We start from the raw sequence: 12,606 nt of genomic DNA on the forward strand, positions 1-12,606 counted from the left end.
GTTATTTTAAACATATGTTCTTAGTCGTAGAGTCATGAAATATTCAGAGTCTATTGAGGGGAGTTACTGCATTCAATACAAATGTTTTGGGATAAAATGGAGTTACAAGGTTTTCATCAGACAGCAACGGTATGTATATCTGCAGTATGTCTTCACTTAATAATCATCATTTGGTGTCTGTTTATATCGGTCCTATGTCACACGTACCAGTGTTACACGTGTGTGAATTGGAAATGTGTTTTTTGCACATCCCAACTCTCCCTGAGACGCCCTCGGAGAGTGGGGTCACGGCTAGGGTCAGCCATTATCAACGGCGACCGAAAGCAATTAGGGTTAAGTGCCTTGCTCAAGGGCACGTCGACAGATCCGCCCCCCCCCCCCAACTTGTCGGCTTGGGGATTTAAACTAGAGACCTTTCGGTTACTGACCCAACCCTCTAAACGCTGTCTAGGTGTGTGTGTGTTTAGGTGTATGACAGGTGTGTGTGTCTGTGTTTAGGTGTGTGTGTGTTTAGGTGTATGACAGGTGTGTGTCTGTGTTTAGGTGTGTGTGTGTGTGTGTGTGTGTCTAGGTGTGTGTCTGTGGTTTAGGTGTGTGTGTCTAGGTGTATGACAGGTGTGTGTGTGTGTCTAGGTGTATGACAGGTGTGTGTGTGTGTGTGTGTGTCTAGGTGTATGACAGGTGTGTGTCTAGGTGTATGACAGGTGTGTGTCTAGGTGTATGACAGGTGTGTGTCTAGGTGTATGACAGGTGTGTGTCTAGGTGTATGACAGGTGTGTGTGTGTAGGTGTCTAGGTGTCTGACAGGTGTGTGTGTGTGTAGGTGTCTAGGTGTATGACAGGTGTGTGTGTGTGTAGGTGTCTAGGTGTATGACAGGTGTGTGTAGGTGTCTAGGTGTATGACAGGTGTGTGTAGGTGTCTAGGTGTATGACAGGTGTGTGTAGGTGTCTAGGTGTATGACAGGTGTGTGTAGGTGTCTAGGTATATGACAGGTGTGTGTGTAGGTGTCTAGGTGTATGACAGGTGTGTGTGTAGGTGTCTAGGTGTATGACAGGTGTGTGTGTAGGTGTCTAGGTGTATGGCAGGTGTGTGTGTAGGTGTCTAGGTGTATGACAGGTGTGTGTGTAGGTGTCTAGGTGTATGACAGGTGTATGACAGGTGTGTAGGTGTCTAGGTGTATGACAGGTGTGTGTGTCTAGGTGTATGACAGGTGTGTGTGTCTAGGTGTATGACAGGTGTGTGTGTAGGTGTCTAGGTGTATGACAGGTGTGTGTGTGTAGGTGTCTAGGTGTATGACAGGTGTGTGTGTGTAGGTGTCTAGGTGTATGACAGGTGTGTGTGTAGGTGTCTAGGTGTATGACAGGTGTGTGTGTAGGTGTCTAGGTGTATGACAGGTGTGTGTGTAGGTGTCTAGGTGTATGACAGGTGTGTGTGTAGGTGTCTAGGTGTATGACAGGTGTGTGTGTAGGTGTCTAGGTGTATGACAGGTGTGTGTGTAGGTGTCTAGGTGTATGACAGGTGTGGTGTAGGTGTCTAGGTGTATGACAGGTGTGTGTAGGTGTCTAGGTGTATGACAGGTGTGTGTGTAGGTGTCTAGGTGTATGACAGGTGTGTGTGTAGGTGTCTAGGTGTATGACAGGTGTGTGTGTAGGTGTCTAGGTGTATGACAGGTGTGTGTGTAGGTGTCTAGGTGTATGACAGGTGTGTGTAGGTGTCTAGGTGTATGACAGGTGTGTGTGTAGGTGTCTAGGTGTATGACAGGTGTGTGTAGGTGTCTAGGTGTATGACAGGTGTGTGTGTGTGTCTAGGTGTATGACAGGTGTGTGTAGGTGTCTAGGTGTATGACAGGTGTGTGTAGGTGTCTAGGTGTATGACAGGTGTGTGTAGGTGTCTAGGTGTATGACAGGTGTGTGTAGGTGTCTAGGTGTATGACAGGTGTGTGTGTAGGTGTCTAGGTGTATGACAGGTGTGTGTGTGTGTCTAGGTGTATGACAGGTGTGTGTAGGTGTCTAGGTGTATGACAGGTGTGTGTAGGTGTCTAGGTGTATGACAGGTGTGTGTAGGTGTCTAGGTGTATGACAGGTGTGTGTAGGTGTATGACAGGTGTGTGTAGGTGTCTAGGTGTATGACAGGTGTGTGTAGGTGTCTAGGTGTATGACAGGTGTGTGTAGGTGTCTAGGTGTATGACAGGTGTGTGTAGGTGTCTAGGTGTATGACAGGTGTGTGTAGGTGTCTAGGTGTATGACAGGTGTGTGTAGGTGTCTAGGTATATGACAGGTGTGTGTAGGTGTCTAGGTGTATGACAGGTGTGTGTAGGTGTCTAGGTGTATGACAGGTGTGTGTAGGTGTCTAGGTGTATGACAGGTGTGTGTAGGTGTCTAGGTGTATGACAGGTGTGTGTAGGTGTCTAGGTGTATGACAGGTGTGTGTGTGTGTCTAGGTGTATGACAGGTGTGTGTAGGTGTCTAGGTGTATGACAGGTGTGTGTAGGTGTCTAGGTGTATGACAGGTGTGTGTAGGTGTCTAGGTGTATGACAGGTGTGTGTAGGTGTCTAGGTGTATGACAGGTGTGTGTAGGTGTCTAGGTGTATGACAGGTGTGTGTAGGTGTCTAGGTGTATGACAGGTGTGTGTAGGTGTCTAGGTGTATGACAGGTGTGTGTAGGTGTCTAGGTGTATGACAGGTGTGTGTAGGTGTCTAGGTGTATGACAGGTGTGTAGGTGTCTAGGTGTATGACAGGTGTGTGTGTAGGTGTCTAGGTGTATGACAGGTGTGTGTAGGTGTCTAGGTGTATGACAGGTGTGTGTGTAGGTGTCTAGGTGTATGACAGGTGTGTGTGTAGGTGTCTAGGTGTATGACAGGTGTGTGTAGGTGTCTAGGTGTATGACAGGTGTGTGTAGGTGTCTAGGTGTATGACAGGTGTGTGTAGGTGTCTAGGTGTATGACAGGTGTGTGTAGGTGTCTAGGTGTATGACAGGTGTGTGTAGGTGTATGACAGGTGTGTGTAGGTGTCTAGGTGTATGACAGGTGTGTGTAGGTGTCTAGGTGTATGACAGGTGTGTGTAGGTGTCTAGGTGTATGACAGGTGTGATCCGTTGGAGATCTGAGAGGTGATGCTGGTGCTCATGCTCAGAGCCTGTTCGCTCCGCCCCCCTCCTGACGTCGACGCCCTCCTTATAGCCTGGGGGCTGTTCCTGGCCCCCACCGCCCCTCCCGCACTCCCCCTCTGACTCCCCCCTCCAGAGGGCTGGTGCAGACTCCAGGGAGGGGGGCCCCCAGCGAGTACAGGGTGACCCCACGGCTGCTGGGAGCTGGACCCCCCCTGGTGGTGGCTGTGACCATGATGAGACAGTCCGGACCCCCCTCCTCCCCACCCCCCTGGGCTGCCCTGTGTGTCTGAGCCCTGCAGGTTAGACAGGACCATGTTGCTGAAACCTAGTCTCATGGACTCTGAGTCAAAGGCCTCTATCTCTCTGGCCTGGCGCTCCAACAGGGACCTGATACGCTCCACACGCTCTTTCTGCAGAGACAGCATCTCCTCCTCAATCTGGAGACACACACAAACAGAGAGAGAGATGGGGACGAGAGACCGTCAGAAACACACAGCGATGCCAACACCAACTATATCACACACACACACCCCTATATCACACACACACACCCCTCGTCCCTACCTTGTGTTCCAGAAGAGCCCTGCGGAGCGACACTCTCTGCTCCAGATCCTTCCTCTCTCTGTCGTGCTGGGCTTCTGTCTGCATCTTGATCTTACTCTGATAGGCGTTCAGCAACTCCAACTCCTGCTGCAGCTGCATCCTCAGCACCTGACACTCCCCTTCCTGGGCCTCGTCCAATCGCAGCTGGGGAGGGAGAAGTGTGGACAGAGGGCATGGGGACAAAACAAAGGTGGAGACCAGTAGTAAATAGATCTGAAATCATTGGATAGTTTTAGCAATATGCTACAAATTAGAGCTGCACGATATGGGCAAAAAAGAAATGTAGATTTGTTTTTACTTGCGACGTAGATCAAACACTTGGAGGGATAGAAATAGAATGATGAAGCAAAGTGGAAACCAGCATCGTTCTTGTTTGGAACAATCATTTGACCGAACAGAACACCAAGAAAACGGCATCTAACAGCGAGGAGGATAAACAGCGCTGCTTGATTGACAGGGGGCGGGGCTTGGTGTCTGTGGGAAAGCAGTCGCAAGACGAGTGGGCAAGACGCTACAAAAACAGTCAACTATTTAAAAAAAATTATGCAGCATTTAAACAATTTCATGCGATATGGATCACTTGCAATATGGATTGCACATGTCAATATTGCGATTTTGACGTGAATTTGATTAATTATGCAGCCCTACCACAAACAGTAGCCCCTTGGGGTTAGTTACATATTTTTATTAAGTCTTCCCGAAAAGTCGTTTTTAATTTGCCTGTGTTTAGAGAGACAACAGTGTGTGCGTGCATGTGGTACTCACAGCCTGTGTGGACAGCATGTTGTTGATAGAGTGGTCATACTGCTCGGCCAGGATGGCCAGTTTCCTGGTCTGCTCCTCCTTCAGCCTCTTGAGCACCGCCTTGTGGTCGGCCTTGGGAGTGCTCTCCAACAGGTGGTTCCTCAGGGCCTTGTACTGACGCGTCTGGATCTTACATGTGTCCTGGAACTGCTTCTTAATCTGCATCTCCTTAGACTGGGGGAGGGAGTGGGGGACCGTAAAATAGGGGTGTGGGTGTGGGGTATGTGTGTATGCCAGTGTCGGTGTGTTCCTGACCTTTAAACTCTTGGGCTGCTGTCGGACCTCCATGACGTGTTTGCGTCTCAGCTCTCTCTCCCTCCTCTTGTTGTACTCCAGCTGATTGGTCAGTTCTGTCTGGTGCTGTGTCCTGATAAGCTCCGCCCTCATCTTCTGGATGGTTCCCAGATGTCTGAACTCCAGCTCCTGCATCGACTCGTGATGTCTGAGCAACATGGCATGTTCCAAGTCCTTCTGGGTCTGACGCTTATTCAACTCCTAAGAGAGAGGGAGAAGAATAGAGATGGAGAGATTGTTTGACAAGTAATACAATAATAACTTAGTGTTTCACACTTGTACAGTTGTGTTGTTTACGCATGTTTTAAATGGAAATGTGTTTTTTTGCATATCCCAACTCCCAGAGACACCCTCGGGGAGTGGGGTCATGGCCAGGGTCAGCCTGGCGACCCTGGAGCGCAGACAGATTTTTCCCATTGACTGCTCGGGGATTCGAACTAGCGACCTTTCAGTTACTGGTCCAACACTCTAACCGTTAGGTTACCTGCCTCCCTATGTGGGGGGAGGGTGAAGGGGAGAGGAGGGAGAGAGATGGAGGCAGGAGGAGAGAGGGGTTGAAACAGATGGAGGACAGGAAGAAAGGAGAGCATGAATGAAAAGTGGTAAGGGGATGGAGGGAGGGGAGAGAGGGGTTGAAACAGAAATGGAAGAGAGGGTGTTAAGAGAGGAGAGGATGAAAGTGAGCATGAAAGATAATAAAATAAATGATTTGAGAAAGGAGAGGAATGTTCACACAAGACAGCTCCATGTGTTGAGCGATAACCTGTCATGTCCTTTGGAGGTGAATAGGAATGATGTGTGTTTGCCGTGTGTGTACCTCTCGTGCCAGGTCCTGCTCCACGTTGTGCCTGGCAATGAGTATCCTCCGTTTGAAGCGTCGACACTCCAGCTCCAGGTACTGCCGCTGTCTCCTCAACAAGTTGGCTTCCTCCTCAGCCTGACAAATTACATCAAACTTTACTTAACAGTGTGGCTCAGTTGGTAATGGATCTTGTAACACCAAGGGTTGTGGATTCGATTCCCGCTCAGGAATGACTAAGTTGCTTTGGATAAAAGCGTCTGCTCTGGTATATATTGTATAATATCTTATATAGTACATTTTGTACCATAAAAATGCCATACAAAGTACTTCACATACATCAATTAATAATACAAGAAAAACACCATACATTTCTAGACAGATACATGAAGTACAACAATAGCAGAAGTCTCGAGGTATTGCTGGTCTGAGGTAGAATACAGTTTATCTACCAAGAGAGTTCTCATCTATATTATTCGTAGCCTTCTATTTACCACCACAAACCAATGGTGGAAAAAGTAACCAATTGTTCTCAAAGATGGTGACGATAGAGATGGCAGCGTCGCTTCTAGTCCTTAGGAAACTGCAGTATTTTTTTGTTCATTTATTATTTCTTACATTGTTAGCCCAGAAAACCTTAAGTGTTATTACATACAGCTGGGAAAAACTATTGTATATCAGAGAGACGTCAACTTACCAGAACAACCAGCCCTACGACCAGGAATACGACTTTCCCAAAGCGGATCCTTTGTCTGCACCTCCCAGGGAATTCAAACTAATTCCAGAGGCCGACTCAAAACAACGCCGCCGGAGGAGAGGGTGCCGGAGCGGTCTTCTAGTGAGGCTTCGGATGTGCACACACCACCCACCGATTCAGAGTATATTACTCGATATAGTCCAGTCCCTAGCTAACAAAGTTGATGAAATTAGAGCAAGAGTTGCTTTCCAAAGAGATATCCGGGATTGTAACATACTCTTTCATGGAAACATGGCTAGCGGGGGACATGCTGTCGGAGTCAGTACAGCAAACGGGATTTTCAGTGCATCGCGCCGACAGGAATAAACATATCTCTGTTAAGAAGAAGGGCGGGGGTGTATGTTCCATGATTAACGACTTATGGTGTAATTGTAACAACATACAGGAACTCAAGTCCTCTTGTTCACCTGACCTAGAATTCCTCACAATCAAATGCCGACCGTATTATCTCCCAAGAGAAATCTCCTCCGTTATCATCACAGCCGTGTATATTCCCCCGCAAGCGGATACCAAGACAGCCATCAGGGAATTTCATTGGACTTTATGCGGCAGGGTAGCCTAGTGGTTAGAGCGTTGGACTAGTAACCGAAAGGTTGCAAGTTCAAATCCCCGAGCTGACAAGGTAAAAATCTGTCGTTCTGCCCCTGAACAAGGCAGTTAACCCACTGTTCCTAGGCCGTCATTGAAAATAAGAATTTGTTCTTAACTGACTTGCCTAGTTAAATAAAGGTAAAAAAATAAATAAAAATAAAATAAAATGCTAACTGGAAACCATATATCTGGGGATTTTAACAAAGCTAATTTGAGAACAAAGCTACCTAAATTCTATCAGCATATCGATTGCCGTACATGAGTGACCACTGCTACTCTAACTTCCGCGATGCATTACAAAAAGAAAACCAGCCCCGACGCGAACATCGACGTCTTGCTTCCAGACAAATTCAACAACTTCTTTGCCCGCTTTGAGGACAATACAGTGCCACCGACGCGGCCCACTACCAAAGACTGTGGGCTCCCCTTCTCCGTGGCCGACGTAAGTAAAACAATTAAACGTGTTAACCCTTGCAAGGCTGCCGGCCCAACCCTAGCCACGTCCTCAGACCATGCGCAGACCAGCTGGCTGGTGTGTTTACGGACATATTCAACCAATCCCTATCTCAGTCTGCTGTCTCCACATGCTTCAAGATGGCCACCATTGTTCCTGTTCCCAAGAAAGCAAAGGTAACTGAACTAAATGACTATCAGTCATTGCACTCACTTCTGTCATCATGAAGCGCTTTGAGAGACTATGCAAAGATCACCCTACCCGTCACCCTAGACCCACTTCAATTTGCTTACAGCCCCAATAGGTCCACAGACGATGCAATCGCCATCACACTGCACACTGCCCTATCGCATCTGAATACCTTTGTAAGAATGCTGTTCATTGACTACAGCTCAGCATTCAACACCATAGTACCCTCCAAGCTCATCATTAAACTTGAGTCTCCCGGTCTGAACCCCTCCCTGTGCAACTCGGCCCTGGACTTACTGATGGGCGGCCTCCAGGTGGTGAAGGTAGGAAACAACATCTCCACTCCACTGATCCTCAACACTGGGGCCCCACAAGTTTGCGATCTCAGCCCCCTCCTGTACTCCCTGTGGCCATGCACGCCTCCAACTCAATCATCAAGTTTGCAGACGACACTACAGTGGTAGGCTTGATTACCAACAACAACGACGAGACAGCCTACAAGAAGAAGGTGAGGGCCCTCGGAGTGTGGTGTCAGGAAAATAACCTCTCACTCAATGTCAGCAAAACAAGAGATGATCGTGGACTTCAGGAAACAGCAGAGGGAGCACCCCCCTATCCACATCGACGGGACAGCAGTGGAGAAGGTGGAAAGTTTTAAGTTCCTCTGTGTACATATCACCGACAAACTGAAATGGTCCACACACACACAGTGTGGTGAAGGCGCAGTAGCGCCTCTTCAACCTCAGGAGGCTGAAAAAATGTGGCTTGTCACCGAAAACCCTCACTAACTTTTACAGGTGCACAATCGAGAGCATCCTGTCGGGCTGTATCACCCCCTGGTACGGCAACTGCATCGCCCACAACTAGTGATACACCGATATGACATTTTTGGCCGACACCAATATTTTCCTTGACAAAAAAACCCCGATACACATTTTTGCGGCCTTTTAAGCATTCTAGTACAGTTAAATAGTTAACACACACACATGGACGCAGCGGTCTAAGGCACTGCATCTCAGTGCAAGAGGCGTCACTACAGTCCCTGGTTCGAATACCGGACGTGATTGGGAGTCCCATAGGGCGGCCCACAATTGGCCCAGCGTCGTCCGGGTTTGCTGTGAGATGTTACCCCACTCTTCCACCAAGGCACCTGCTAGTTCCCGGACATTTCTGGAGGGAATGGCTCTAGCCCTCACCCTCTGATCCAACAGGTCCCAGACGTGCTCAATGGGATTGAGATCCGGGCTCTTCACTGGCCATGGCAGAACACTGACATTCCTGTCTTGCAGGAAATCACGCACAGAACGAGCAGTATGGCTATTGTCATGCTGGAGGGTCATGTCAGGATGAGCCTACAGGAAGGGTACCACATGAGGGAGGAGGATGTCTTCCCCGTAACGCACAACGCTGAGATTGCCTGCAATGACAACAAGCTCAGTCCGATGATGCTGCGACACCCCGCCCCAGACCGTGATGTACCCTCCACCTCGATCCCACTCCAGAGTACAGGCCTCAGTGTAACGCTAATTCCTTCGACGATAAACGCGAATCCGACTATCACCCCTGGTGAGACAAAACCACGACTTGTCAGTGAACAGCACTTTTTCCAGTCCTGTCTGATCCAGCGACGGTGGGTTTGTGCCCATAGGCAACACTGTTGCCGGTGATGTCTGGTGAGGACCTGTCTTACAGCAGGCCTACAAGCCCTCAGTCCAGTCTCTCTCAGCCTATTGCGGACAGTCTGAGCACTGATGAAGAGATTTTGCGTTCCTGGTGTAACTCAGGCAATTGTTGTTTTCATCCTGTACCTGTCCCACAGGTGTGATGTTCGGATGTACCGATCCTGTGCAGGTGATGTTACACGTGGTTTGCCACTGCGAGGACGATCAGCTATCCGTCCTGTGTCCCTGTAGCACTGTCTTAACCTGATGAGGACAGGGGGTGCTATTTTCACTTTTGGGGAAAATCGTATGATATTTAAACGGCCTCGTAATCAATTCTTGCTCTTACAATATGCATTCCAAGGTGCATATGCATTCCCATTCCAAGGTGGCTTAGCAGTTCAGACGTCTTTTTCTGTTCCGTATTGTTCGTGTCCTGTATATATATATATTTACACCTTTCTTCGCATATCTTTTCTATTCTATTCTATTCTATTTTATTATCCAAGAACTCAACTACAAAAGCTTTCCTGCAAAAGCTTTCCTGCAACCCGCTTCACCAATTACAAAAGTATTACTTACCTCAATCTGAAAATCCATCGTGGAAGCTAGCCAGGGGCTAATTCAGAAGATAGCCTGAAAGCTTAACCAGAAGCTACTCCGATAGCTAGCCAGAAGCTAATCTGTAGCTGCCCCGAAATTAGCCGGTTTGCTGGCTAGCGTTGGTGTTTCAGCTGCCCACGTTTAGTGGTCATCAGCTATTCCTTTAGCTCGATAATCTACCGGCACTTTTGTGCAACGCGACTCGGACCGGAGCATTCCGGGACTCTTTTTTTTTTTTTTTTTCTCTCAGTTTCCCCGGATTCCAGCCGCAGGCTCTGGACACTTGTACCTTGATTTCGCAGCTAGCTAGCTGCAAACCGTGTGACTATTGGCTTACGTCGACCCCGGAGCAAACTCTAATCATTCTGGAGCTAGCCAGCTGAGGAGTTCCATCACCACCCGGACCCGTTTCTTTTGTTGCTGCTGCAGATACGGAACCCCACCGGGCCTTCACGACTGACTGCCGCGACTGACTGCCGACGTTATCTGCCCGAGGGATTTATCCAACTGGCACCTCCGTCCCGACGTTACCTGAACGCTCATCTGAGGCCCGCTAATCGTTAGCTGTCTTATCGGCTGCTATTTGAACAAGTATATTGGACAACTATTATTATTATTATTATTTATTTATTTTATTTTTTCCTTGGGTCACTATATCTATTTTGCCAATTTGGATTGATCCCCTCTACCACACGGAACCCCACTACACGGAACCCCACTAACCTACCGACGGAAACGCACGAGGTATCTACAAACAGACCTCCATCCTATGCTACTACCGATAGCCATATACCCGGCCAGCTGTCTGGATCGCCACGACCCCAACCAACCTCTACTCACTGGACCCTTATTGATCACCCGATTAGCATGCCTCTCCTTAATGTAAATATGCCTTGTCCATTGCTGTTCTGGTTAGTGTTTATTGGCTTATTTCACTGTAGAGACTCTAGCCCTGCTCTCTATACCATATCCAACCTCTCAGTTCCACCACCCACATATGCGATGACATCACCTGGTTTCAATGATGTTTCTAGAGACAATATCTCTCTCATCATCACTCAATACCTAGGTTTACCTTCACTGTATTCACATCCTACCATACCTTTGTCTGTACATTATTCCTTTAAACTATTTTATCGCCCCCAGAAACCTCCTTTTACTCTCTGCTCTAGTAGCTCTAGGCGACCAATTCTCATAGCTTTTAGCCGTACCCTTATCCTACTCCTCCTCTGTTCCTCTGGTGATGTAGAGGTGAATCCAGGCCCTGCAGTACCTGGCTCCACTCCTATTCCCCAGGCGCTCTCTTTTGATGACTTCTGTAACCGTAATAGCCTTGGCTTCATGCATGTTAACATTAGAAGCCTCCTCCCTAAGTTTGTTTTGTTCACTGCTTTAGCACACTCTGCCAACCCGGATGTTTTAGCCGTGTCTGAATCCTGGCTTAGAAAGACCACCAAAAATTCAGACATTTTCATCCCCAATTACAAGATTTTCAGACAAGATAGAACGGCCAAAGGGGGCGGTGTTGCAATCTACTGCAAAGACTGCCTGCAGAGTTCTGTTATACTATCCAGGTCTGTTCCCAAACAATTTGAACTTCTACTTTTAAAAATCCACCTCTCTAAAAACAAGTCTCTCACCGTTGCCGCCTGCTATAGACCACCCTCTGCCCCCAGCTGTGCTCTGGACACTATATGTGAACTGATTGCCCCCCATCTATCTTCAGAGCTCGTGCTGCTAGGCGACCTAAATTTGAACATGCTCAACACCCCAGCCACCCTACAATCTAAGCTTGATGCCCTCAATCTCACACAAATTATAAATGAACCTACCAGGTACCACCCCAATTCCGTAAACACGGGTACCCTCATAGATATCATCCTAACAAACTTGCCCTCCAAATACACCTCTGCTGTTTTCAACCAAGATCTCAGCGATCACTGCCTCATTGCCTGCATCCGTAATGGGTCAGCGGTCAAACGACCTCCACTCATCACTGTCAAACGCTCCCTGAAACACTTCAGCGAGCAGGCCTTTCTAATCGACCTGGCCGGGGTATCCTGGAAGGATATTGATCTCATCCCGTCAGTAGAGGATGCCTGGTCATTTTTTAAAAATGCCTTCCTCACCATCTTGAATAAGCATGCCCCATTCAAGAAATTTAGAACCAGGAACAGATATAGCCCTTGGTTCTCTCCTGACCTGACTGCCCTTAACCAACAGAAAAACATCCTATGGCGTTCTGCATTAGCATCGAACAGCCCCCGTGATATGCAACTTTTCAGGGAAGCCAGAAACCAATATACACAGGCAGTTAGAACAGCCAAGGCTAGCTATTTCAAGCAGAAATTTGCTTCCTGCAACACAAATTCAAAAAAGTTCTGGGACACCGTAAAGTCCATGGAGAATAAGAACACCTCCTCCCAGCTTCCAACCGCTCTTAACATAGGAAACACTGTCACCACCGACAAATCCACTATAATCGAGAATTTCAATAAGCATTTTTCTACGGCTGGCCATGCTTTCCACCTGGCTACCCCCACCCCGGACAACAGCACTGCCCTCCCCTCTGCTACTCGCCCAAGCCTTCCCCATTTCTCTTTCTCCCAAATACAGTCAGCTGATGTTCTAAATGAGCTGCAAAATCTGGACCCTTACAAATCAGCCGGGCTAGATAATCTGGACCCTTTCTTTCTAAAACTATCTGCTGAAATTGTTGCCACCCCTATTACTAGCCTCTT

At 48.0% G+C, this 12,606-nt stretch overlaps 1 protein-coding gene across 3 annotated transcripts in view; it reads right to left on the bottom strand.

Moving 5' to 3' along the window:
* Positions 1 to 2,976: 2,976 nt before the first annotated feature.
* The window catches only part of LOC139552775 (serine/threonine-protein kinase TAO1-like), a 54,034-nt gene continuing 44,404 nt past the window's right edge, over positions 2,977 to 12,606 (bottom strand). For 2 of the 3 annotated variants that reach the window (XM_071364812.1, XM_071364811.1), the window contains 5 exons: positions 5,629 to 5,748; positions 4,773 to 5,012; positions 4,479 to 4,691; positions 3,675 to 3,857; positions 2,977 to 3,547 (listed from right to left, as the gene is read on the bottom strand). In XM_071364812.1, the coding sequence (XP_071220913.1) occupies positions 3,071 to 3,547; positions 3,675 to 3,857; positions 4,479 to 4,691; positions 4,773 to 5,012; positions 5,629 to 5,748 (1,233 nt within the window). In that variant the 3' untranslated portion in view covers positions 2,977 to 3,070. The remainder of the gene's footprint in view (positions 3,548 to 3,674; positions 3,858 to 4,478; positions 4,692 to 4,772; positions 5,013 to 5,628; positions 5,749 to 12,606) is intronic. The other variant, XM_071364813.1, reaches the window with a different exon arrangement.

Source organism: Salvelinus alpinus, chromosome 24 (assembly GCF_045679555.1).
Source record: "Salvelinus alpinus chromosome 24, SLU_Salpinus.1, whole genome shotgun sequence".
Lineage (NCBI taxonomy): Eukaryota > Metazoa > Chordata > Actinopteri > Salmoniformes > Salmonidae > Salvelinus > Salvelinus alpinus.